This window comes from Molothrus ater, chromosome 10 (genome assembly GCF_012460135.2).
Source record: "Molothrus ater isolate BHLD 08-10-18 breed brown headed cowbird chromosome 10, BPBGC_Mater_1.1, whole genome shotgun sequence".
NCBI lineage: Eukaryota > Metazoa > Chordata > Aves > Passeriformes > Icteridae > Molothrus > Molothrus ater.
This window is the reverse complement of record NC_050487.2, coordinates 19,034,248-19,061,921: the sequence shown is the minus strand read 5'-3', so window position 1 is coordinate 19,061,921 and position 27,674 is coordinate 19,034,248. Positions and strand designations below refer to the sequence as shown.

General features: G+C 39.4%; 1 protein-coding gene across 1 annotated transcript; it reads left to right on the top strand.

Moving 5' to 3' along the window:
* The first annotated feature begins 1,637 nt into the window (after positions 1-1,637).
* On the top strand, positions 1,638-27,435 carry PIK3CA (phosphatidylinositol-4,5-bisphosphate 3-kinase catalytic subunit alpha). Its single transcript, XM_036388403.2, has 20 exons — positions 1,638-2,051; positions 3,539-3,748; positions 4,414-4,664; positions 6,579-6,824; positions 7,627-7,712; positions 9,250-9,355; positions 10,426-10,578; positions 10,683-10,817; positions 12,438-12,562; positions 12,940-13,021; positions 13,475-13,639; positions 14,197-14,300; positions 14,887-15,058; positions 15,380-15,486; positions 16,001-16,122; positions 16,653-16,731; positions 17,581-17,751; positions 17,972-18,089; positions 18,257-18,408; positions 19,573-27,435. Exons 1-20 carry the CDS (start codon positions 1,700-1,702, stop codon positions 19,841-19,843), a joined length of 3,207 nt encoding a protein of 1,068 aa, XP_036244296.1. The 5' UTR covers positions 1,638-1,699; the 3' UTR covers positions 19,844-27,435.
* Positions 27,436-27,674: the final 239 nt, after the last annotated feature.

Sequence of the window (27,674 nt, the reverse complement as noted above, 5' to 3'; positions counted from 1 at the left end):
GAAGCTGTTGGCTTGTGGGTTTCCCTTCCTTTCTGTTGTTAAGAAAACTGAGATACAGGGGCAGTCCTAAGAGGGTTTGTGACTGGTGATAAGGCAAGGAGTGATGGGTACAAACTGAATGAGGGTAAATTCAGGCGAGGTAAATGTTAGTCTTGACTGTGAGGGTGGTGAGAGCCTTGGCACAGAGTGCCCAGAGAAGCTGTGGCTGCCCCATCCCTGAAGTGTCCAAGGTCAGGTTGGACAGGGCTTGGAGCAACCTGGGATAGTGGAAATGTCCCTGCCCATGGCAGGGGAGTTGGAATGAGATGCTCTTTGGGGTCCCTTCCAACCCTTAACATTCTATGGTTCTGTGATGGATCTATCCAAAATTAAGAGCAGTGAATGCGCAGATAAGCAATTTTATTTCATTACAGAAAAATCTAGAATACTGTGTGAAAGTATCAGAATTCCAGTAAAGAAGACCAAATATTTTGTAACATGAAGTGTTCTTCAGTCTTGCCACAGGATGCCAACAATTTGTACATGAAAACATGCTGAACAAACTGGATTTCTTTTGCAAATACACAAATATTGCCTCTGGTTAAGCAAATTAAAAATAGGTAGGGATTAGGAGTGTTTATTGGTGAAGTGTTACTGTGTGCCTGCTGGGTAGTTCTGCTCTCTTTTTGGCATCTCCCCTCACCCACTGGGCTATAAAACATCTCTGCTCTGTCCAGACTCTGGTTTTCTCATGGTCTGTCCCATTCTCATTTTGTCTCTTTCTCATACTCATTTCCTCTGCTCTAAGATGGCCAGAGCAGCACAGATAGAGGGTCACACACGTGTTCCTCTCCTTTCCTTTGGCTTGGCAGGGACATTCATGCAGCTGCCAGAGGGAACTGGAACGGGGCATTGGCACTAAATAAAACAAGCCCAACTACAAAACGTTAGTGGGGCTCAATTCTTCTGTCTCATTAATGGGAAAAAGGGTTTGTTGTTGGTATAAGTAGCTTATACTGATCTGAAATGGCTATGGCCAAGTCTAGTGTGTTCATGGATTCTTAAAATCAAGTTTAGAGCTTTTAGTAAATATTTATAACTATAATGTAAGTGTTCTTTGAATATTTAGAGGTTTGAGATGAGAAAAAAACATTTTTAAACATGGAAGCCTTGGTTTAGCTAAACTTAAAAGACCTGATGGTTTGTATCACCCAAATTATAATAAGCGCTTCACTTTCCAAATTAAAACTGAAGAGAACTTGGCTTGAGATTTGGTTAAAAATTTCTATAATAATTTGAGTATTAGGTATTTTCATTCCTTTGCTCTTGAAATGTTCTATTAATGAATTTCAATTTCAGATTTAAAAAAATCCTCTATTCTTAAGACATATATATATATATATATATATATATATATATATATATATAGGCATTTTTCCAAACTAGTGTGATTCTACTAAGTGTTTTGTTTGAGTAGATCTTAAGATTCAAATACAAGTTATTAGGCTTGTTTTCATCAGGTCTTTCTTGTGAGTGTAAAATACAGCCCTGAATATTCATCTATAATTATTAAATGGTGTTTGAACCATTTTATCTGAAATTCTCAGTGATGTTTGTATTTTAAATGTTGACATTTGGATTTCTGATTTTTCACTCAGGTTTACACGTACGAATCACTGCTCTAAGAGCTTGAAGTACAAAGTCACCCCAAGACTTAAAAATGCCTCCCCGGCCATCATCTGGTGAACTATGGGGCATCCACTTGATGCCCCCCAGGATCCTGGTGGAGTGTCTCCTCCCAAATGGAATGATAGTGACTCTAGAATGCCTCCGTGAGGCCACCTTACTGACTATTAAACATGAACTCTTTAAAGAAGCAAGGAAGTACCCTCTCTATCAGCTCCTTCAAGATGAATCTTCTTACATTTTTGTAAGTGTTACACAGGAAGCGGAGAGAGAAGAGTTTTTTGATGAAACACGGAGACTTTGTGACCTGCGACTGTTTCAGCCTTTCCTGAAAGTTATTGAACCAGTAGGTAACAGAGAAGAAAAGATTCTTAATAGAGAAATAGGTGAGATTATCTTTTTTTAAAAACATTGTTTAACTGATTATCCTCTTCAAAATATAAAAACAGAAATGGGTCGTACCTGTCACGTTTCATAAGTGCCAGTTGTTGCATCAAATGTCCAAAGATGCTGATCATAGTAAAGCCAATATTTATAATCAGTGAGGTAAACTCCTGTTTTCTGATCTGTTTCATTCACCTTGGCTTTGTGAAGCATATTTGTAGTTGCCTGTGGGTTAGAGGGTATCTTTTTGCTTGTCTTTTATTTGCAGGATTTCATATTATTACAGAGCAACGCCTGTCCTGTTATTTGGGAAGTCAGTTATAATTTAGTTTGGAGTTTACAGAATTGTACATTCTAGATTTAACATTCTAGATTTGTGGACACAGATTTTAATACTGCTCTATCTTGCTTACAAAGTCAAATTTCAGAAATTAGGTTTTTTCACCTTTCTTCTTCCCCCTTCTGACAAAAGGCCATAGGGAGAGGAGGGAAAAAACCACCTGAGGTTGGAGATGCAAAGGCAAGACAAATTGGTGTTTTGAATCATCTCTAAAGTAGCTTATGATTTTCCATGGTCCATTGTGAAAGCACAGGGAATCTGGCATTTGTTCCAACATCTTGGTTAAGAGTTAAATTGAGGCAGTAGAAACATACCCACTCCTGTTTCATTGCTAACAAATGTGTACTGCAGTGGCAGAGACTTGTCAACTGGAAATACTTGTTCTGAGGTACTGCTAATTGTTAAATGATTTAATTGTGACGAATGCATAATAAGTAAATTGCTTCTGTTTTGTAAAGCTCAACGTGTTCAGGACTTGAGGAGAGCGGTGGTTAGGTAACCATGCAACACAGCAATTGAAAGTTTCCATTTGAACACTCATGCATAAGTGATGATTTATCCAAGTAATCCCTTTAAAGTAAATGGAATTACATCTGAAGGACCTGAATGAAATGCACTGTTATTATATGTATCTGTGTCAAAGAGCTTAAGTTCAGTGTCTCTTGGAGTGCTCATTGCAGTTCTTGAATAATGTAGGTCATTAAAAAAAAAATTAATAACTGTCGTTCCATTGTAAGCAAAGTTGATTATGGTCCTAATAGCTACCAATAATCCTGCCAGGGTTTGAGAAAAAATCAAATTTCACAGCTCCTCTGGTCTCCTTAGGAAACTCTGTGCTGACTTCAAAGGAAGTTGAGTCCTGGTCCTTTTCCTCCAGGAGGAATGTTGGCTGTGAGAGCAGTGATTTAAGGCTTCCAGGATCTTCAAGGAATGTACACCTGTTTTCTAACCTTTTCTGTGTCTGCTAAGTGCACTGAACTTTAGAACTGTGTAGTTCTTGAATGATATAAAGCAATTATGTATGCATGTAGAAGCTGGCACATATTTTAGGCTGTGTTCTGCTTTATGTTGGCTTTTTTTGTGACTGAAGAAATTTTTAGCTCTGCTTGTCAGTTACAGTGATATCCTCATGCTGCTCCAATGCTGTAGGTTTTGCTATTGGCATGCCTGTCTGTGAGTTTGACATGGTCAAGGATCCAGAAGTACAAGACTTCAGAAGAAACATTCTGAACGTGTGTAAAGAAGCCGTGGACCTGCGAGACGCCAACGCCCCTCACAGCAGAGCACTCTATGTCTACCCTCCAAATGTGGAGTCCTCAGCTGAACTCCCCAAACACATATACAACAAACTAGACAAAGGTAAGGGCAATGTTTACAGCAGAATCATAATATATTTTCAGTGTTTGAAATCAAAGAGTACAGCTGTTGACTTGATCACTGGTTTATGTGCTGTATTTAGTACACTCCAACAATATCTTACACCTTGAGTTGTTCAGAATAATCTTCTTGATGGACTCTGCATTCAAAGGGATATTTAAAATTGTGCTATTCTAACTGAATCTTGAAATATAACTCAGTAAACAGAGGTGACTTTTTTTTTAGTGGGTGGGAACAGCTTGTTGTCATTGCAGTTTTCTATGGCATTCAGATATCTGAAATTAAATGATGCTGAATCACTGAGTTATTTTGCAGTCCTCAAACATGAAATAGTTACTGTATTTGTCTTGAAGGCCAAATAGTCAGTAGTTAATAAAAATATTCTTAACCTCAGGGCTGGCTAAAAGTTTGAATTTCCACTAGAGTCAAAAATAAACTTAATGCATCTAGTTCCTTGCAGAAATTATAAACCCTCTCTAAGTTTGGGCAATGAATTTTGTTTACATCTTCCTTTAATACTAAAAGCAAATCTTTGTGTTGGGGAGGCATGGGAGTTGTTTGGTTTGGGGGTTATTTTGGGTTTGTGCTTTTTCTTTGGAAACTGCATTGAAAATTATAGGCCTGACATTATTTTACATTTATTCCAGGGCAAATTATAGTGGTGATCTGGGTGATAGTCTCACCAAACAATGATAAGCAGAAATACACCTTAAAAATCAATCATGACTGTGTGCCTGAGCAAGTTATTGCTGAAGCAATTAGGAAGAAAACTCGAAGTATGTTGCTGTCATCTGAACAACTGAAACTTTGTGTCTTGGAGTACCAGGGCAAATATATTTTAAAAGTCTGTGGCTGTGATGAATACTTGCTAGAAAAATGTCCACTGAGCCAGTATAAGGTGAGTAACATAAAGGATTTCTTTTGAACTACACCAAAATAATCCAAATTTGTGGGGAGAAAAATGATCAGTATTGGGTCTGGCTTTTTCATTAAATTAATCCAAAACATAGGAAATGACAGTGTGTGCACAAATTGGCTAATCCATGTGCTTCAGAAGGGAGAGGGGGGAGAAAAGGTAGTTTAAATTAGAATTTGTATCACTCATATAATTTTTCTTCTTTGAATGTTTTCTTCTAATGTTAGTGCTAAATCAAAGGTAGGTACTTTCAGAAATATCCTAGATTTTTAATGGCAAGAGATGAGCTATATTTGAATGGTGCTGATGTAATAAAACAGGAAATTTGATCAGATTGTAAATTATGAAACAACCATTACTACTTTAAATCCTGTCCTAAAGGGGTGGTAAAAGAGCAAACTGTTTTCCTGTCACAGCTTTATCATTACTTTAATAAGATAAAAAATGTAAATGTCCAGCACTACAGAAATCATTGCTGAGTCTTCCTTATGTCTGTCTGTCCTTCACTGTCTGGGTTTGTTGGTGCTGGGAGTGTGAGAGAACATGGGGCAGAGGAGCATCTGAACATGGGGCAGAGGAGCATCTGAGCAGCTGCTGCTGCTTTCTCTTGGAGGAATGTATTGTTGTAATAAGCTGCTCCCATTCCTTCAGCTAAAAAGGTTGACAATCTGATCTTCAGAGCAGTGGAGGAGAGAAGGAGGGGTGGGGTATCCTGAATAATGGGAAAAGCATCTCTGTACTCTGGGAGCTGGGGAGCAAGTGCAGGCATACATGAATAATTTTGCAGAGTCATCTGAAGATCAAACACCAGACCTATTTGATCTAGCGTGGTTTCTTCAGAAGCATCTGCTCTGCCTTTGCTGTGCCCCAGCAGAGCCTGCTCATTAACTCCAGGCTGGACCTGTCCTAACACACTGTGTTTTGTGGTGGTGTTGCCAGACTAAATGCTCTCAGCACTCAGACCTGAATGGACAGGTGAAGTGTGTCAGGATCAGTGCTGAGCCTAAGGTAATGAGCACACCTGAGCCAAAAATGAGTGTGGCTGCTGCTTTCCTTGTGCTCCCTGCCTGGGACTGGCACTGTCAGGCACCTGTGCTGCACTGCAGGCTGGTACAGCCCCTGCTGTTCTAGAACAGCTCAATTGCTTCCAGGAGCAGCTCACATCCATCTGCTCTGTGCTGCGCTGTTCTGGGGCTGAGGAGCTCTACAAGAAACCTGGTTGGGGTTTCTTTCAGCCCCCATCTCTTTCTCCAGTTCAGCCTTCCATTGTTGTAGATGTTCACATCTCAGAGCCATGAGGTGTGGCTGTGTGACCCTACCCAACTGCTGGATGCTGCACCTGCTGTCACTGTGCAGGGTGTGCATGCAGGACACAATCAGCTCTTTCACTTTCCTGTCTCCCCAAGTATCTTTGTAGGTTTCCATTACCAAGAGTGTAGGCTTTGCAAACACACAGCACTTTTGTTGTGTTTGTGAGGGTCCCCAGGATGAGGTGAGAGATGAGAATTTGACTCCATGTTCTCAGAAGGCTGATTTATTATGATTTATGATATATGATATGATATGATGCTATACTAAAACTATACCAAAGAAAGAGAAAGGATACACCAGAAGGCTTAGCAAGAATGATAATAAAAACTCGTGACTGACACAGAGTCTGACACAGCTGGCTGTGATTGGTCATTAAGTTAAAACAATTCACATGGAACCAATCAAACATTCACCTGTTGGTAAACAATGCCCAAGCCACATTCCAAAGCAGCAAACACAGGAGCAGCCATCAGATAATTACTCTTTCCATTCCTCTCTGAGGCTTCTCAGCTACCCAGGAGAAAATCCTGGGCAAAGAGGATTTTTCAGAAAACGTGGTGGCACACTTTGGTTGTTTCCTTGCAGTACATAAGGAGCTGCATCATGCTTGGCCGCATGCCCAACCTGATGCTGATGGCCAAGGAGAGCCTGTACACGCAGCTGCCCCTGGACACCTTCACCATGCCCTCCTACTCGCGGCGCATCTCCACTGCCACGCCCTACATGAACGGGGAGGCCACCACCAAATCCCTCTGGACCATCAACAGCGCTCTCAGGATAAGGATCCTCTGTGCTACCTATGTGAATGTGAACATTAGGGACATAGACAAGGTATGGCATCGCTTGTGGCTTTGCAGCAGCTTGTGGTTTCCCTCCTGAGTGTTTTGTTTTGACATTGGAAAAGAATTGTTATTTAGCACGTTAGAAAATGATACCACTCTTTTACTTAAATTGAAGTATTGAATTCTAAAGAACACACCCATGTTTTCTATACTGCTTAAAAAGTGTGAGTTGTGGTAATTAGCTAAATATTCTGCCTGGTAGGAGCAGGACTCAGTTTGTGTAGCACTCCAGCAGAGATTGTAATGGAAAGAAAAAGAAATCTGTCCTCTAAGTAATTATGGTTAAAAATGCATTACAGTAACAGAGAGTGCTGTTGATGAGGGCATGCTGTCTTTGTTTATGGAAATAAAGGTGTGGGGTAATAGGGGACAAAAAGCCGGTGTAGTGTTCAATTCCACTGAAGACATCTACAACCCTGACTCTCTTTCCTTGGAATTCCTTTCACGACACCTTGGCACAGGAAGAATGGAGAGTAAATTCCAGGGGTGTTTTTTTTAGTGTTGATTTCAAGTTTGTTACTGTATTTTTTAAGAACTAGTTTTGCAATTAATGAGGAGAAAGACCAAAACACTTTTTCTAGAAGGATATGCTTATAAACTGTGCTGTAGACCCAACAAAGCATGAATTAATTTGGGGAGTGGTGGAGCTGTTTGGTTTTCAGTTTTGGTTTTGTTTTTGTTTTGTTACTGAAAACGAAAGGATAATGTGTTGTAATCATGTATGTGTTGACTGCAATGAAAACATTTGTTTACAGTAACATTTCAGAGACTAATATGGATGTTGTTTCCAGATCTATGTTAGGACAGGCATCTACCATGGAGGGGAACCTTTGTGTGACAATGTGAATACTCAGAGGGTACCTTGTTCTAATCCCAGGTAAGATGAATACCTGAGTGACTGTAGAGAACCTGACTTTCAGGGCATGATAAATTATAGCACTGAAGGAGTAAAGGCTCCACTTAACCATTACTCAGGTAGAGCTCCTTACTAGGAATCTTTTACCTTAAGTTTTGTAAAAATATAATACATAACCATATATATATATAGCATTAATCTAATTCAAGCACAAACATTTTGTCTTGCACGTAATAGCATAGTATAGAATATATTTTCAGGATGTATGACAAACCATCAATATTACCTGGAAAAAATTAATCACCTGAACTTACAAGTGCAAAAAGAAGTTTTTTATGAGCATATAGAAACATTAGGGTCATCTTTTAGCCACCTGTTCTCATAACTGTAACTAATGAAGAGGTGTGAAATTTCAGCACCTGCTAAGATTAGTTGCAAAGTATATGTGCAGAAGTAATTATTTGCTTGCATTTTCTGACTTCATGTCTTTAATAATAATTTTTGAAACTCTTATTTTTATCTGTACATTTTTTATTAATATGATTAGGTTTTATAATTAAAGGACTAATAATATACATAGTTGGTGAAAAATAGGCTTTCATCCTGAGTTGCCCCGAATACTGCAGTACTTGAACTGATAATTTCAACTATTTTAGAAATAAAATCTTGGAAAGGTGGTGAAGATTATGCCTTGAAATTATGGATATGGTCACATAGATCTGTATTGTATGAAATCAACACATAAGAAAAGTGAATTAAACTTCATCTGCCAATTTCTTTATTCTTAGGGAAGGGCTTTCACAGTTATTTCTTTGTAAAATTGCTTTCAGTCCTACAGATACATTGAAAAATTAATGCTGTCCTTGGAAGCTGCTTTCTCTTTCAACTGAGAAAATTCTGTATGACAATCTGCTTAGGGGAAGAAACTGGATCAGAAGTTCCTCTTCAAAAGCACAGTTCTACCAACTGAGAGATGAATTCTGCTTAAAGAAGTTCTTGAAAACAAAATCAAACTATTCCTGTAGAATCAATCTGTGCTGTTATTGCTATAGTAAATAGAAAAATATTTGACTTGGGAATATTGCTTTGGATTTCCATGTTCTATCCCCGTCTTGCAGATATCTTTTTATGTTCCAACAGTTGAAGTTTAGTTTGGTTTTGAAAGCTCTTTTTTCCAGTTGCCTTTTTCCCCTGAAGGGAAAACTGTTTGACAAGCTAAACCTTGTCCTTAAAGGACAATATTTGTACCTTTTAGAGTTGAATTTCAAGTAAAGAAATTTGTACTCCTTTAGTGTAGCATATATGCAAATCCATTATCTTTAGGTTCCAGGAATTGAACCTAACTTGGCTTTTTAAACAGTGTTGGGTCTAGAAGGCTGTTGGGGAAGTTTCCATTCCCAAAAGCAGTGAATGTGGTCAAATGCACATGTGGGGACCCTTTTTCAGTAAGAAAGTGTGCTCTGTATGCAAATACAGTTTAGGAATATACCAAATGCCTTTTGGTGGAGTGAATGAGGCCTCCTTTAGCCTGGTTTAATTGTGCCTTTTGGACCTGCAGGTGGAACGAGTGGCTGCTGTATGACATGTACATTCCTGATCTCCCCCGTGCTGCTCGGCTCTGCCTCTCCATCTGCTCTGTCAAAGGCCGCAAGGGGGCCAAGGAGGTAAAGCACCTCGTGCCTTTGTTGTGCTAGTGAGCCACAGCTTGGGAAGATAGCTGGTAAATGCTGGCCTGGCACTGAGTCTTAGTGCAATGTTTGATTTGAATCTGATTAAAATATGGGTGGTTTTTTTCTGGGTTTTTTTCCTGGGTTTTTTTCTTTTTTTTTTTTTTTTTTTTGTGTGTCTGTGTTTGGAAATTAACACAGAAAAAAGCTTATCAGTTCAGCACTGTAACTCATACCTATACTGCATTGCCAAACATGAAGACCAGTGTTAGTGCTTTGAGGTGGAAGTGCTTTTAAAATTAATTTTCAAAACCCATGTTCCTAACTTATTTAATTTTAAAGGGCAATATTTGTACCTTTTAGAGTTGAATTTTCAAGTAAAGAAATTTTGTACTCCTTTAGCATTTAATGCTAGATGTCAAATAGTGATTTTTAATAATCTACACGCAATGTTTAATTTTTAGCCAGCAAGATCATTACCTTGTGGGTTTGAGTGTGTGTCACAAGGTAATACATAGGGTGTTTGTCCACAAGCAGGTCTGTGAACCTTACAGAATGATTTGGGTTAGAAGGGATCCTTAAAGATCATCCAATTCCACCCCCCTTCCACTAGTCCAGGTTGCTCCAAGCCCCATCCAGCCTGGCCTTGAACACTTTCAGATATGGGGCAGCCACAGCTTCTCTGGGCACCTGAGCCAGTGTCTGGCTACCCTTTTCATAGAAAACCATATTTCTTTTGTCCAATCTAAAAATATTGGCCTCAAGTTTGAAACTGCTGCCCCTTGTTCTGTCACTACAGGACTTGGTAAAAAATCTCCTTGTCAGAAAAACATTTTTCATCATCCTGACTTAGTTTGGTGTGAGGAAGATATGTGCATGTTGTTTTACAATTCTTTTAGTACTATTTTGTTAAAGGACTGCTATGACAGCCATTCCTCCACAACTTGCTTTCTGCTAATCTGGGAATGTGACAACTTGATCTGGGGTGAAAATGTTATTTCTCCTGACTCGCTCTGCAGCAATCCATAGATGACACTGAAAAAAAATCATATTTTAATCTCTTTAAGGAGCACTGTCCATTGGCTTGGGGAAATATAAACATGTTCGATTACACAGACACTCTGGTATCTGGGAAAATGGCTTTGAATCTTTGGGCAGTACCTCATGGGCTGGAGGATTTGTTGAATCCTATTGGTGTTACTGGATCAAATCCAAATAAGGTATTTGCATGCCAGCTTCCCCCTTAAGAGTGCATTTTCAAAATATGCTTTATTCTGGTTACTATCGTTCAGCAGAAAAAGTAATTTGAATTCTCTTGACCTAGGAAACTCCATGCTTAGAGCTGGAATTTGATTGGTTTAGCAACCCTGTAAAGTTCCCAGATATGACAGTGATTGAAGAACATGCAAATTGGACAATTTCACGGGAACTGGGATTCAACTACAGCTATGCAGGGCAGGTAAGGCAAACTCCCCCTCCAGGATTAGCTATTCAAATATGAAAGGATTATTTACTACTTTATTTTACTCAGTGTATCAGTGGCAAAACTTTTTTTTTTTTTTACATCCTCATTTATTGTAAAATCATAGAATCAAATTTTTGTCGTGTGTTTGGGAAAATGGGCAATATATTCTCCTTTCTTTATATTACCAGTGAAGTGACCTAATGCTTCACTGACCAACCAAAACACTCCAAAGAGAAGCTGATTTACTGTGTTTTTGACGTTTTTGTATCACTAATTTGGGTGTCAAACTACTTAGTTTAACTTTTAAAAAGTTGCACTTCTCCTTCAATGACACAGTTTTTCCTTGTTGCAGTTTCATGTGTATAGTTAGGCTTTCCTGTGTAACCCAAAGGTGCTTAGAACTCTTTCCTGTCTGTTTTATGGGCTGGTCATGACCACAAGCAAAGGGAATTTTAAGGGAATTGATGGACATACACATGGGTGTAGTCCTTTATCTCACTTTTTCCACAAACAGAACTTGTGCATTAGAACTGGCTTTTTGGTGAGGTTTGGAGCTTTCTTCAAAGCACTTTTTTGGATGATGAAAAGAAGTAAAGACAGAAAAGCAGTAAAGCTAAAAATGCTCTTTATTTAAAGCCAAGGCTGTGAAATTGGTTGGTGTGTTTTACATTTTCTTTTGGAGGCTGGTTCAAAGCCCTGGGTTTGCCCAGGGAGCTCTGTGCTCTGTGTGAAGAGCTCTGTGGTGGGAGTTTGGCTGTGCTGGAGAGCACAGAGGTGGCAGGAGCTTCCAGAGTGGGAATTCTGGGGGTGTTTGCAGCAGTCCTGTCCCATGTATCCTGAACAGGCTGCTGGCATTGGATTTCTCTTCATACTCAGCAGGATGTCCATCACAGAGCAGCATCTCTGCTGTGTATGCTGTGACTGAGCAGGGTTTTAATACATGCTTAAGGACAGTTGTCTTCTTGGTAAATAACATTCCCCAGCATCTTACCTGGGCTTCTGTACTCCAGCTCATTGTTTTGTTCCATCTGGCACCAAGAAAAAAGGGTGAGGAGGATAAAGTCACTTCACTGACAACATAGATAATTTCTGCTTGTAGCAGTTCTGTTTTCTGTGCTCTTTGGGGAATGTCTTACACTAATTGTGATTTACTATTTTCCATCTTCCTGTTACTCAGGCATTCCTACAGCATTCTGCCCCTGATTTACCTGTTTTCATCCCCCATGTTCTGCTTTTTCAGTTCCAAATCCTTTTCATTCCCTTCAGCAGCCCTCAGCAATCTCAGGCTGGGGTCAGAAATGACCAGTCTCACTTTGTGCTGCATTGTGTCGTTCATCAGATGTCACTGCTGCTATTTCTCCACACAGCAGATTTAGTTGAAATGTGCCTCTTCTTGTGCCAGCAGTGACTGAAAGCAGTTGTAGAGATCAAAGGCCTGGTCTTTCATCTTCCTTCTACATTTTGAGCTCTCAGTTATAACAAGTGGATACAGCAAGATAGTATTGCATGACACAGGCTGTAGTGGTTGCTGTGTGTTCAAATACTGTATTTCATGTGTGTGGTTTGGCAGTAGAAGGAGTTGTGTGGAGGGCTAAAGTGCCACTGTCTCTGCAGAGTAACAGAATAGCTCGGGATAGTGAATTAACAGAGAGTGACAAGGAGCAGCTGCGAGCCATTTGTACCCGAGACCCCTTGTCTGAAATCACTGAGCAAGAGAAGGACTTCCTCTGGAGACACAGGTATTGCAAATCAAAAACCAGACCAAAGAAAAAACCTTCTTGGCATAATCAAACTTCACCCCATTCATTCCAAATTTGTCATGGGTTTTGCTCCCTTTTCTTCTGTGCTGAGGAGTTGGTGTTTTAGACGAGACTTGTAAAGTGTTCTGTATTGTGTGGTTTCTGTATTGTGTGGTTATAATCCTGTGGAGAAAAGTAAGTTGTTGAATGAGTTCCCATTTTCCTAATTACTGCAGTTTTACCTGCATGGATGGATCCTGAGAGCACCTTGCTGACAAAGGAATAAAAAAGGTGCAAGGCTGTGGGGACACAGTTGATAGTTATGAAAGCAAAAGTGTTGTTTACTACATGCAACTTTTGTTTTTCCTCTTTTGCAGACACTATTGTGTGAATACTCCAGAAATTCTACCCAAATTACTTTTGTCTGTCAAGTGGAATTCTAGAGATGAAGTGGCCCAGGTAACATAAAGCACTGAAGAACTGTTACATTTTGAAGAAGCTTTAAAATGGTATTTTAAAGAAAACTTCTGGAAGTTAAAAGCATATTTTGTGTGTATGATACATTGAATGGAGTTGCCACTATGATTAACAGGTGTTTCTGGTCCATAGTTCTTGTTCTTGAGCCCAGTCTGGTCTTAAGATTTCCTCTTGCTGGCATTACTCGAATCCCTCTGATGTCGCCAACTTGTCAATTACAGTTAAATGTGAGGTTCTGTTTTCATTCTTTTTAGAGTGGATAAAACAACAAAGTCAACTGGCAACTAATACCAGACTGTTGATTGAGAGGACCAGCAATTAAACAGCTTCTACTCAGATGTAGTTTGTGTCTGACACTGCCTTCTAAAGGCTGTGTGTTCCAGCTTCTTCCTGACTGGTGCAAAGGTGTAATGTGCTTGTTCTTTTTGCCCACAGATGTACTGCTTGGTGAAGGACTGGCCCTCAATCAAGCCAGAGCAGGCCATGGAGCTGCTGGACTGCAATTACCCAGACCCCATGGTGCGAGCTTTTGCTGTTCGCTGTCTGGAGAAGTCCCTGACTGATGACAAACTGTCTCAGTACCTCATCCAGCTGGTACAGGTACTGAGCACATTTTGGCATGTTTCTTGTCTTGTGTATGTTCAGTGATCACAGAGGCTTAAAACACAGCAAAAGTTAGGTTGTTGTGAAAAAGAGGTCATCATGTTTGCTTTGCAGATTATTTAAGAGGAGATTAAAGGTTGATTTTTCTGTAGTGCTGTGGTTTTGCTTGTTGGTACTAAATGCCAGCATTCTGCAGAGATGCAAAACTGTTCCACCAACTGGAACAGGCAGCTATTTCAGCTGTCCTAACATATGGGACAGGATGAGCAGAAGCATCTTCTCAAAATTTTGAGCAAGTTGAGGCTAAAATATTTGGTAACAGTAAAGCAAGCATCAGATGGTAAGTTCCTGAAATAGAAGCAGCCAGTGAACAGTTGGCATATATTGTTCAAAGCCTAACACATACAAATATTAATACCAAGATCAGTCATTCCAGAAAAAAAAAAAAGTATAACATAGATGGCTTTTTATTTAACTGCCTTTAATCTGTATATTGTTCATAGAAATAATAACTGCATCTGATTTTTTAAAATTTTCTCTTTATCCTTAACTAGGTTCTGAAATATGAGCAGTATTTAGATAATCAGCTTGTGAGATTTCTACTCAAGAAGGCACTGACCAATCAAAGGATAGGACACTTCTTCTTTTGGCATTTAAAGTAAGCTTATTGTCATGTTAAGGGGTGGTGGGCTTCCTATTTGTTGTAAACAATTAGTTGTTCTAAAGGTTTGACATACTAAATGTCCTTTCTTAGAAAAATATTACCACTCTAAATAAAGATTGGGTTATATTGGTTAAGAGATTGCTGAAAGCCTCCCATATTGTTAGCTGTCTGATGCCCCATCAATTTGTCAGAAAACTTTACAAATACATGAGACCTAAAGAAAGGCACCCAATTCAACAAGGTAAAGCTTTGAAAAAGACAAGTAAAAACTTTATTTTTACTTCCTTATTAAAGGCTTCTTACAGAGCTTGATAGCTCAATCTGCAACATATTGGGTTGTAGCTAAAGGTCACCTAAAAGTTCTGTTCTAAGCTGGTGTAATCAGACCAGAAATAGAAGCAAGGCATCTTTGCTGTACTCTCACTTTGCTACTTGCCTTGGTGTCATCAAGGATAAGGGAGGGGATTGTTTGAGGGGATGTATTTTAGGACTCTATGAAGATGTCACAAGTACAGCTTCATTTTTGGCACCTCTAAGTGGTCTTGTCTCTAGGCTGTAACTGTTCTTCTTCCCTGTGTAGGTCTGAAATGCACAACAAAACTGTCAGTCAGAGGTTTGGTTTACTTCTGGAGTCCTACTGTCGAGCGTGTGGAATGTACCTGAAGCACCTGAGCAGGCAGGTGGAGGCCATGGAGAAGTTGATTAACCTCACAGATATTCTCAAGCAGGAAAAAAAGGATGAGACCCAGAAGGTATCTAAAGCTGTCCTTATCTCCAAACTGCTGCTGTTGAGTCACTTAGAGCTGTTCTATTTGATCAATGAGGAAAGTGTTAATGCTAATTTCAGTAGGTGCTACGTTTCCTGGGGAGCTGCAGTGTTTTCTGTGCAATGCTATTGTCTAGCTCTCAAGGCAATAGAACTAAAGTTAAAGGTTTCAATTTGTGTAATATGTAGCTGAGCTGTACTTACATTACAACTGTGCAAAACCATGCTTGAAAACCAAAGCTAAAATCTGATACCTTCATTTCCATGTAAATAGTGTTCTCAAGACCTGAATGTGCTTATTGATCAGGTACAGATGAAGTTTCTTGTTGAACAAATGAGACGGCCAGATTTCATGGATGCCTTGCAAGGTTTTATCTCTCCTCTTAATCCTGCCCACCAACTGGGAAACCTTCGGTATTGTATCCACTTTTGAAATTTGTCTGGATGCTTCAGTAAATGTTTAGTAATGGTAACAATAACAGTGTTGAGGTTGACTGTTAATTTAGTAAATGTCAGTATTTTCAAAGTGCACTGAATAGAATTTGTAGCAGAGTAATCCATAAGAGTGGAGTCATTTCAATCTAATGGTTTAACAAACCAGGGAACAACATGACCTTCAGTTGTTCCTTTAGGGGGCCAGGAACTTCAGTCCTTTTTCCAGTTCTCAGGAGCTCATATTGCCAAAGGAATATTTACAATATTCCCTTACAACACAACTCTTCTGTTGGTCTTAGCAAATGGTTAATGTGGCACTTACTAATTTAAGTTTGAGTCTGAAAGTGAAAGTGGTGCATTGTCAGTTATCTTTGCATCTTTAATTTGGTGCTGGTTCAGAGTTTGACCAAAACAGGGAGAACTTAGCAGTATTAGAGAAATATGGTATAAGAATCAAATTATGCCTATTTCATAGAAATCTTATCTCTTTTAGGCTTGAGGAGTGCAGGATAATGTCATCTGCAAAAAGGCCGCTGTGGTTGAACTGGGAAAACCCAGATATTATGTCTGAATTGTTATTTCAGAACAATGAGATAATATTTAAAAATGGAGATGGTAAGGAAAGATAAGTGTAATTCAAAAGCTACATACCTGTTTATTTTCCTAACATTATACTTTGTGTTTTTTATAAGCTTACAAAGTACATATATTAAAAAAAAACAGCTGAGCAAAGCTATTTTCTTTTCCAGAAAAATTAAGCATAGACAGATGAGTATTTATCTCAGTCAAGTACAAATTTTATATATTCTAAGATGCTCAGTCTGTCAAGCTGGAACACGATACTATTTAATATTTGTTCTTTTTAATTATAAATTTCTTCAAGATATTACAGATGTGTAAACTGTGATTCCATTGTCCTGGTTTTAATGTATGATTTTAAAATCACCATCACAAGTTTATATTCATCTTTTACTATTTAGAACTTGCTTTTCTCTTTTGAGGGAACAAAATCTGCACAAAACTATGCAAACCTCATTACCTTTAGATGTATTTAGACATAGTTTTGGGGGGAAAATAAAAGTAAGATCTAACCAAAGATTCTGGTGTTACAAAATCTGCAAATTTAATGTATTTGACTATTTCAGACTTGCGTCAGGACATGCTGACACTTCAGATAATTCGAATTATGGAAAACATCTGGCAAAATCAGGGTCTTGATCTTCGGTAAGCAGTAGAGGTCATTCCCAAGTAATGCTGATCTTAATGGTTCTGCCATTGGTTTGTTCCCAGAGTTTGATTCTGTTTTCCCAAGGGTAATAAATGAAATGCTATAAATAGACATTTTTGTGCATGTTAGAGCAACATTTAATTTTTTTTTTTGTTAACTAAACTACTGGATTTTATAAACATAAGCTCATATTTGAAAAATACTTAATTCTCATTCAAGTGGGTCTGAGTGAGCTACGTACAAGGAATGGATACAAGAGCCAAGGCACAGTAGCCACACTGTGGCCAAGTGATTCTGTCTGGAGGTTTGGCTTTGAGCAAGGTGCAAACCCTCAGCCCTGCTGAACAATGACTCTTTGTAGTTGGTATCTTCACAGTCCACACAGTAGATATTGCCCAGTCTGTGTGAGCTTCTCCACCTCCAGACTGTAATGCAGCAACTTCTGCATGGCATTCAGGATAAACTGTTCTGCTTCTGGAAAACTGTTCCTAGTCAGGTTACACCTTCAAATTTGCGTTTGCTGTGTGGTACATTTTCAGGTGGGAACGAAGGAGCTGCCTGTGCACTGTCTAGAAACCCCCAGTTTTCATTTCCTTATCTAGACAGAAGGACCTGTTGGTTTATGTTATCTCTCATGGGTCACAGTTTTGTCTCCAGTAGTGTAATGAGTGACAGAATTAAGCCTTCGTCCAAGAATGGTTTGCAGAGTGGTTACAGTTCCCCATGTCTTAAAGAGTAGCCAGATAGAGGAAATCTGCAGAAAGACATCCTCTCCTACCTCTTGCCACCATTCTCTGCAAAGGAAAGAAAAAACCCCAACAAAACAATGAACCTTTGTCTTCCAGGATGTTGCCCTATGGTTGTTTGTCGATTGGTGACTGCGTGGGACTCATCGAGGTGGTCAGGAGCTCTCACACCATCATGCAGATCCAGTGTAAAGGAGGCTTAAAAGGAGCACTGCAGTTCAACAGCCATACATTGCACCAGTGGCTCAAGGACAAGAACAAAGGAGACATGTGAGATTCCCTGTCAGCTGTTTTCCTTGGCCATATGCTTCTTTTTGATGGAAACTTCAAGATAACTAAAGTTCATCAAGTGGGAGATTATGCCCATAATTATGTCCATCTAGTTCTGTTTTCTTTTTTACCTGTCCCTGTTTGCTCTTTTGCAAAAGAAAAATGCACTTCTGTGTTATTGGAATATCTGAGGAAAGTGTCTCCTTTTTTGTTGGAATAGGTATGATGCAGCTATTGACCTGTTTACACGTTCTTGTGCTGGCTACTGTGTTGCCACCTTTATCCTGGGCATTGGTGATCGCCACAACAGTAACATCATGGTCAAAGATGATGGACAGGTAAGAGATGATTTCTAAAATCATACCCTAAGGTCATCCTCACTTTGGTATGAGTTTGTTTTGAAAAAAAAAAAATCTATTGGAACTACAAGTAAATGATCAATTTTACTGTGACTTCATTTCAACATGGAATTATTAATCTTAAAATACCTTTCTGTCTCTCCAAGCTGTTTCACATTGATTTTGGGCACTTCCTCGATCACAAGAAGAAAAAATTTGGTTACAAAAGAGAGCGTGTGCCATTTGTCTTAACACAAGACTTCTTAATAGTGATTAGTAAAGGAGCCCAAGAATGTACCAAAACAAGGGAGTTTGAAAGGTGAGCTTTCGTTTATGCATTTAACCTCCAGAGTGTTTTTTACCTAAAATGCACTTTAGTACTGGTGACCTTTAATAATTAGACCTTTTAACTGAACAGTAGTATTTTACTTGGCTTGCAGTGGGAATGTTCTAGTTCTTCAGTTGAAGATCAGCCATCCACTTGTAAGTCAGTGGGTAATCTTAGCATTTACATGACCTTTGGTCCATGAAATCTCACTTGAGATTTGCAGGGTCAGCATACACGTGAATAAAGATGGTGATTTTTCAAACATCTGATATTTCTTTGACTTTACACTTAAAATCCTCTTGAGATGGCAGAACTGCAGCTACTGAGATTTCTTAAATGTTGGGTGTTGTGTGCATCAGAGCCTTGCTGGTCATCCAGCCATACTTCTCTCTCCTATAGCTGCTCTGATAGCAGCTCTTCAGCTGGCCTGTGTAGTTTGTGACAATGGCTGAGAGCCTGCTGAGTAAGAACTTTAAAATAATAGCAGTAAATAAATCTGTTGCTGTAGTCATTCTTAATATCTCTTTCCATCAACCCAGTCTTTAAGAGGTTTCAATTTTAATCTTAATTTCATTATGTTGATGGCAATGGAAGACAGATTTTGAATTATAGTGTCTGTCTGAACACTGCAGTGAAGCTCTTCTGCATTTTTTTCCCTTAACCTGGGTATTTCTTCTTCAGTCTGATACAGCAAATGTCCCTGTTTTCAGTGCATTCTTCAGAGTACCTAAGGAGCAACAGCTGCTGCCCTCATAAAACTACAGGAGAAATGCAACTCTGAAGATAGCCAGGAAAGCACTGATTTTAGCAGTGTGTCAGGAAATACCTTTTGAAATCTGAAATGTCAGTAGCAGTGACAAAACTGACCCTGTGAGCTCACATAAATTCGTGTAGAACAGTTGTGTGAATTACAGATGAGGTTTAAGACTAGAAAGCCTGTCTTTGAATGTTGTGTTAGTCTGACCATTATTAATCCTTACACAAATAAACTAAGTAGGAGAATGAGTGAATCTTCTCAGCTACATTATGGTATTCTTACTAGACTAAGACTGCTTTTTTAGTGTCTGGTTACCTGTAAAACTGTTTTAGTGCTGAAGCAGTGATACACATCCAGTAGAGAGATGCACTGAGCATTTTTCCCCTGGTCTCTTCCAGGTTTCAGGAGATGTGCTATAAGGCTTACCTGGCAATTCGGCAGCATGCCAATCTCTTCATCAATCTTTTCTCCATGATGCTTGGCTCAGGAATGCCAGAACTGCAGTCCTTTGATGATATTGCATACATTAGAAAGACCCTTGCATTGGACAAAACTGAGCAGGAGGCTCTTGAGTACTTCATGAAGCAGATGAATGATGCTCACCATGGTGGCTGGACAACAAAAATGGACTGGATCTTCCACACAATAAAGCAACATGCTTTGAACTGAACTGACAGCAAAGAAAACAAGAACTGATACCCAGCTTTGTGGGTACTGCACTGTTAATACCCGTTAGCAGCAAAGACTGGTTGCATAGGAATTGCACAAACCATGAACAACATTAGAATTTATGGCAAGAAAAGAGATGAATTGTTCAGACAACTGTTGGAAAATAATGTAAAACAGGGTTTCAGATAGCACTAAAATTATAAACTTCAAAAGTTAAGCTTTAGTACAATGTGTGCAGAGACCTCGACAAATTAGAGAGGTGGGCAATCACCAAGTGTATGAAGTTTAACAAGGGCAAGTGCCAGATTCTGCACCTGCAATGGGGCAAGCCTGGTTGTGTGTATGGACTGGGGAAGGAGAGGCTGGACAGCAGCTGTGGAAAGGGACCTGGGGGTCCTGGTCGATGGCAAGTTGAACATGAGCCAGCAGTGTCCTGCAGCCAGGTGAGCCACCTGTGTGCTGGGGGCATCAGGCACAGCATGGCCACCTGGGCAAGGGAGGGCATTGGCCCACTCTGCCCTGCACTGGGGCGGCCTCACCTTGAGTATTGTGGGCAGTTTTGGGTGCCACACTCTAAATAAAATTAAGCTAATAGAGAGTGTCCAGAGGAGGGCCACAAGGATGGTGAGGGGTCTGGAGGGGAATGGGCTGTATGGGGAGCAGCTGAGGTCACTTGGTCTGTTCAGCCTGGAGAAGAGGAGACTGAGCTCAGACTTCATCGAGGTCTGCACCTTCCTCACGAGGGGAAGTGGAGGGGCAGGTACCAATCTCCTCTCTCTGACCAGGTGACAGGAATTGAGGAAATGGCATGGAGCTGCGTCAGGGGAGGTTTAGGTTGGATATTACAAAAAGGTTTTTCACCCAGAGGGTGGTTGGGCACTGAACAGGCTCCCAGGGAAGTGGTCACAGCCCCGAGCCTGACAGAGTTCATGGAGTGTTTGGACAAGGCTCTCAGGCACAGGGTGAGATTTCTGGGGTGTCTGTGCAGGGCCAGGAGTTGGACTCTGTGATCCATGTGGGTCCCAGCATATTCGATGATTCATGTTATGCCTTAAGCTCAAAAAGGTAAACTTGGAAGAATGTTTCCTTTTCTCATTTGATAGGATGAATTAGAAGGAAAAAGAAAATAGTGCTAGTGTAAGAGTCCATCACATCTTACCTTAGATCTGGTACAGCAGGTGGAGACTATGCTGGATTGTGAAGAATAGAAAGAGAATTCAAGTGATAGCAAATACTTAAATGCAGCATAGTTTAAAGGAAAGATCTAAAAACATTAGTGAGAGGACAGTGCCTTTTAAATGTGCTCAGAGGCATTAACATTTGTGGGGTTTTGGGTGGCCCTTCTATTTCTGGGTCCGTCATCTGCACAGTTTCTGAAGGCAGTAGGAAATAGGCCCACTCAGTATGGTGTTTCTCCTGCTCAGTATTTCTAGGGGTGCAAGTCATACTTCCACAAAGAAACTCCCTATCATCCCCAAAAACTGACTAACCTGGAAATTGAATGGTCAGAATTGGGTTTAGTGCAACAGAGAGCTGTAGTGTTCATCTTAGGTTTGCTTTGATCTAACTTGAACTGAATAGATTTTTTTCATACATGTTTTCCAGAACCTAAAGAAAGGTGAGTTATTAAAATTATTGAAAGATTATTTTTTTATAAAGGCTATTTATATAATAGGAACTATTATTAATATATATTCTTTATTTACATTATTTGTCCAATATTAACTCTCTTAATTTTGCAACCCAGTTCTATCTGTCCAAGACTCCCGTTTTCATTAACGTCACTGAAGGTGACCAGACATACTCCTAGGACCAAATTCAGCCCTAGTGAAAGAGGACACAAGTACCAGTGAAGTAGTGGGAATCTACCCACTAAAGCCAAAGGGGAACTTGGCCTAAGTCTCTAAAAAAATTTTGGGAATCACTCTTCACATTACTGAAATGATATGCTGGCTATTTCAAGAACACTCATTTAAACCCTCAAAATTTGGGTCTACCATTTCTCCTCTTTCTTCCTCCTTTGGAAGTGGTTGTTGAATCCAGTAAGATACATCAGAGATAGCAATTTAGATTTTCAATATGATCGATAATTAGCAGTTCAGCAGACAGATATGTTGGCTAGCTCAAAGCATGTGGAGTTACCAAACATTTTATAGCTTTGTCTGTTTTGTGCGTGTGTGTAATATATATTTGTAAATCTAGTTGTTGTCCTTTAACACAATTACAATGTGTGCAATCGATGAAATTGGCACCATGTTTTGAAACTGTTCAGAGTACCGAGGATTTCAGATTGCCCTTATGCACAACTTCAGGTAGGACTGTTTTTCTAATTGCTAAACAGGTTTTTTTTTTTAAAGTTAGCAAAGCCCATAATAGTTCTGTGGGTGATGTTCACCCTGACATTTTAAACTTGCTAGATTGGCAGCACTTGAATTCCAAAGGTTTGGGGCTTTTGGGGGTTCAGCTTGTTCACTGCAAACACGCACCGAGGTGCCACTCAGAAAGTGCAATACCACGTGTAATATAAAATATGCTGGCAGTTGGTGTTAGACTAGAATATAAGCATATAAATAAACTGTACTTTGTGCAGGCTGTACTGATGAGGTAATGAGTGGTTGGCTTCATTTAGCAAATTGTAATATATTAAAAATGTGCAATCAATTACGTTATGAAAGACTTTGGGGATTGTAAAGCCAAGGCTGTGGTGTTTCAAGACACTTTCAAAGTCAGCATCCTGCAGCTGATTACTGCGTGCATGGATACTTGATGTTGTGGGGGAAAACCTGGTTTTGTGAAAACTACAGAAGCTCTGAGAATAGTATGGGAAATGTGAAGTTTTATTTCCTTAGTTCTACGAAATATTTTGAAGTAGTCCAAGAGACTTCCCATTGCTATTTTTATCGACTGTTACATATTCCTTTTTGTTCATATGAATATTTTAACTCCTGCTAAGCTTGGTTGTACTTTCTAGAGCAAAGTTACCCTTGTATCTATTACTTTGCAGTCCACACACAATAATGGTTTAGCTCTTAAAATGGGTTAGTTTCAGTTTAAGTTTCATTCACAAAATCTGAAACCCTGTTGGCTATAATTCTTAATTTAACTGAGTAAAACTGTTGCACAGACATCACATTAGGTGCTATATTATCCATATTTATCTGGTGTTGAAACAATGCTTTACCTCGTTTATGCAAGAAATGGTCAGCCTTTTCCAGCCTGGGTGAAAAGATCAACTCACATTTATTGGATGTTATGAGGCCAAATTTGTGTGTACTTTGCCCCTTCCTAGCCCTTCTGTAAATATGAGTATAAATGTCTTTCAGTTCAAGCACAGTATTCTGCACCCTTTTTGCCCAGACAGAGATATGGGGAGTCAGGCTCGGTTTCCAGAAATTACTGCAATTAAATGTTGTGCATAAGCTGTGGATTTATTATGAGAATCAAATAGTAAAAGAAAGGAAACCTCAGAGTGGTACAGACATAATACAGCTGGGGGTAATTGTAGCCTTTCAACAAACTTTTTTAAAAAATAGGAGAAGCTCCTGGGCTTTACCCAGTTCTTTGCATCACCAGGATGGGCATTTGAAAAGCATTCTGCCAGTGTTTCACAGAAAACAACAATCCTTCTCTCAGCTTCAAAGTGTTGAACCCTAATTGCTGTATCCTGCCACAGCAGTTCCTGCTGATGTAACTTCACTGAGGATAGAGGAGGCACTGTTTGCTTACCCTGGAGGAAATGAGAGGATGTTATCTGCTCCCAGTATCAGAAAGAAGACCTGCTTACACACCATGAAAGCACTTGTAACTGAGTCCTAGATTTTTACAGAAATAGCTTGGAATTTGGCTTATTTTTAATTATTCCCACTTCATGGAGATTTGAAAATGTTCCCTTTGTTCTGGGAATCAGATGCACTAAATACTTCAGTCATTTATTTTGGGCTTGAAGTGAATCTGGGCACCTTGCTCCTGCAGAACTTCTTGTAGGACTGCCAGAGCAAGGAGCCCACGACTGGGCCATATGTTTTATCACAAAGCATTAGGAAGTGGTGTTTTAGTGAAATAAAATTTAAACCAGTCACCTTTTCAGCTGTGAAACTGTGTTTCATGTAATGACAGAACAGGGTGCTGCATATTAGTTTTACTTAGCATTACATTCATTGCTTTCCTAAATGTAGCAGAAGTACCTGTACTGATTTTATATATGCATACTTCTTTGTCTGAAAGGGTGCTTTAGTAGTTTTTTCATAGTTGAAACAGACTTCCAGTATAATTTGAATTTTTTTTTAATACTTTTAAATAAAACCAAAATTGTAGGTGATTTGGCATCTTGTGAAAAGATATGAGCCTGCATACAGAGGACAGTATAGAAATTACCAGGTTTATAAGAACTTTGTAAGTGATGACCCTGCTGTTGGTGGTTTGGCGAGTTGTTTGTGGGTTTTTATGCCAACTTTCCTTTTTCTGTAAAGTATTAAATGCCCTTTAGTGGTCAGTAGCCCATGTTTGTTGACAATTTGAAGGTATTGTCTTTGCTTTGTCATTATATAACTGGCATGTTCAAATGTCTGTTCTTAATAGTAATTATGAATTCCTCCTGTTTTGCATGTCTGTACAGGTTGCAGACCTGGGCTGGACCCATTCAAAAAACAAATATCAGAAAAGCCACTTGAAATTACTATTTTTGTTGATGTCTTTGACATCTTGAAAATACTTCAAGTTAATGAAAATGGTGTGGTATTACAGAAAGAATTGTAACTTGCTGCTTCTAGGATTTTTTTTTAACTTCTTTCACTTGTTCTAGTTTTACTTGAATGGAAGAACCACACTTGTTTTTTTGAAAACACTATATAGCTGTGGATGTTGTTGCAGATTGTTGAATCCCAATTTAATTTTGCAATACATGTTTCATACAAATAATGAATTTGCATCTTTTTATTTTGTGCTGGAAGTTGTCTCAGTTTAGGTAAGGCTCTGTCTGTCCAAGATGATGTGTGTAGCTCAGCACCCCTGCAGCCGGTGTTGGTTCGGGGTTCTTTGTTTAGTTTTACTCTTTTTTACATCTGTGTTAATGAAGGGAAGCCAACTGGAAACTGGCTATAGGAGTTCTCTATTTGCATACTCTAACCAAACCCATAGGTGCTCTTCTCTTTGAGGAATTCTGATTTCACTTTATGCTGATACAACACTCACTTCATCAGAATTGCTCTGGATTCACAACAGCATATGAAATCAGAATTAGGCTGTATGTGTATCAGAGTTGCAGATTATTTATTCCTAGGATTCAGTATGAACGGTTCTCATAAGGAGAGGAATCTTTAGTAGCAGCCCAGTTAAACACTTAATAATTTTACTTTGAAATAGTCTTTATTAACAAAATAGCCTTTTCAGCTCTCCAAAAGTACAGTAATCTTGTCTACAGTTTGTTTTGTTCTTCTTCAATATTTTTGTTCCTTGGTAGCTTAAATGTTTCCTCTTCCTACTCTTTTGTAGCATACAGACTTGTTGAACCCACACTCAGGAAAAATCTCTGTTCTTCATTTGCCATACAGTGTTCTGGACATCTGAGCTTTATGGGACAGACTCTGCAAAGTCTGAGGTCTTGCAGTGTTAGTGCTCCTGACTCAAAGCCAGAGGTGAATCCCTCTGTCCCTTCTCTCTCTCCAACACCCCTCTGGGACATGCCCAGAGCATAAGAACATCATAAAATATTTGTAAGAGAAGATCAATTGAAGCAATGTTCTGCCTGTCCTTTGAAGTTAGTGTCCCCACTGGTTTGTGTCCGTGTGTTTTAAGTGTCCTTACTGTCACTTCTGTGTGTGATGCAATATTCCTGCAGCAGAAGGAAGGCAAAAAATACACTATTCTGTCCTGATCTTTTTGAAATTCTGGTGCCTGATTCCCAGTAGTTATTATACTGCTTCAGGGGCCATTCAGTTCAGTGTAACTGCATTCATTTTGTTAGGCTCCTGTTCCAGTCATAAAATGAATCACAACTAAACCTGACTTAATTGCATTGCTGAAGTTACTGAAAGCCTAATTCAGGCAGAAGCTGGTTTTTTCAAGAATCTTTATGTCTGTTGTAGTTTAGTTAATTCTTGTGAGCCAAAATACAGATATTAATAGTTGGAATCTCATTCTGCCTTTTTTCTTTAACTATTTTTAATCTATTTTCAGGCTTTATTAATAATGTTCTATATCCTGATTTATCAACTGCTCCAGGCTGTCCAAAATTGTCTTACTGTTTCACTTGGGGCTGGGGAAAGAAAAGGAATAGATTAATCTTCTTGTCTTATAGCAGCTGTGGTCCAAATTCTTCATTTCTCATATGAAGATAAATGTGTAATTCATTATCTGGGAGTATCATCCATTCTCTTTGCACCTCTTAAAAGTTTTAACTGTGAATATCCACTACACTATGAAAATCTACTTCCCTGGTGGAGAAAAGGGCTTTAAATATATATGGCTGCAGTCTCAAGTCCTTGATTCTTGGGTTTGAAATTTTGTAAGTATTGTTCTCATTGTAAATGGCAACATAACTGCAGAATTTTCACAGAAACATTGAGGTTGGTTTGGAGTTCATTTAGCCCAGACACCGTGTTCAAAGCAGGGTCAGCAATAGAACAGGGTGCCCAGGACATTGCCTAGCTGGGTTTAGAGTCTGTCTGAGAAAAAGGAACCCACAGTCATTTTTTTTCCATAATGTTTATATGAAATATCTTCTATTTCATTGCCTGTTGTCCTTTCAGTGGGCACTGAGAAAAGCCTTGCCTGTTTTTATTCCTCCCTATCAAGTCTTTATGCACATTGGCCAGGTGCCCCCTGGGCTTTCTCTTTGACCAGGCCCCAGTGCCAGCCCTCTCAGCCTCCTCTCCTGTCCCTCCCCTCCATGGACCCGTCCCAGCACACCCAGGTCAGGTTTGTACTGGGAGCTCCAGGTGTGGCCTCACCAGTGCTGAGCAAGGCTCCCCTCCCCTGAGCTGCTCCTCCTGAGCCAGCCTAGCATCCTGATGGAATTTTGGGTAAAAAACAGAGCCCAGGAGGGTGTCAGCTCTCCATGCTTCTGTGTAACTTCACTGAAGCTGGGAGCAGTTACCTGTCTGCATCAAAGGGAAGGTAAAAACCCCCACCAGTGCTTCAATTATCTTTTAAAAATGAGACAATTACCTTTGAAATAACCACTACTGGGGCAGGGGGGGAAGGTGCCATGTGTGTGTCATTCTGTGATAAAGGTCTGTGGTAAAGTAGGTAGAAAGCAAGACATTTTTAGTAATAATGGGCCAAAAAGTATTTAAGATGCAGCAAGATGCATGTGTTGTCATACTGAGAATAGTCTTGCAGTACTTTAAATAAAAAAAAAAAAACACAACCCCTTTTTTAACCCTTCTGCTGTGCTACTCAAGTAACAAAAGTCTGGCCTATGATACTTATTGTAGTTCATGTTCATGGGAAACTGTAAAAAGTCTGCTTTTTATTTATCTTCGCGGTCTGTATCATGCTGTTTATTAAAAAAACTACTTTTGTTTGGTTTTTATCACACTTTTGAGTGTTAATGTATATACTAACAACTAAATTAAAATGATATGGTTGATACACCTGTGAATTCTGAAATGAGAATTTAAGGAATATTCACTCTTGGTGTGTGATTTGGTGTTGCAGCTCTGCCTTTGAAAAAGGCTAGAAGAAAGGAAATGGAAATTGCATACCTCAGTTAATTTGGGGGGAACAGAAATAGAATTTGCATTATTTAGGGGTGAAAAGTCCAATATGCGTGTGGCATTTGTTCTTGTAAATGCTGATCCTCAAAATAAGTAATTTTATTTTGGTTTTAGAC

Bases quoted from the DNA above. Each gene is read 5' to 3' on its own strand.
- PIK3CA (XM_036388403.2), top strand. From the start codon at position 1,700: ATGCCTCCCCGGCCATCATCTGGTGAACTATGGGGCATCCACTTGATG. The intron at 10,579-10,682 runs GTATTTGCATGC...CTCTTGACCTAG, and splicing joins CTGGATCAAATCCAAATAAG to GAAACTCCATGCTTAGAGCT. The intron at 13,640-14,196 runs GTACTGAGCACA...ATCCTTAACTAG, and splicing joins ACCTCATCCAGCTGGTACAG to GTTCTGAAATATGAGCAGTA.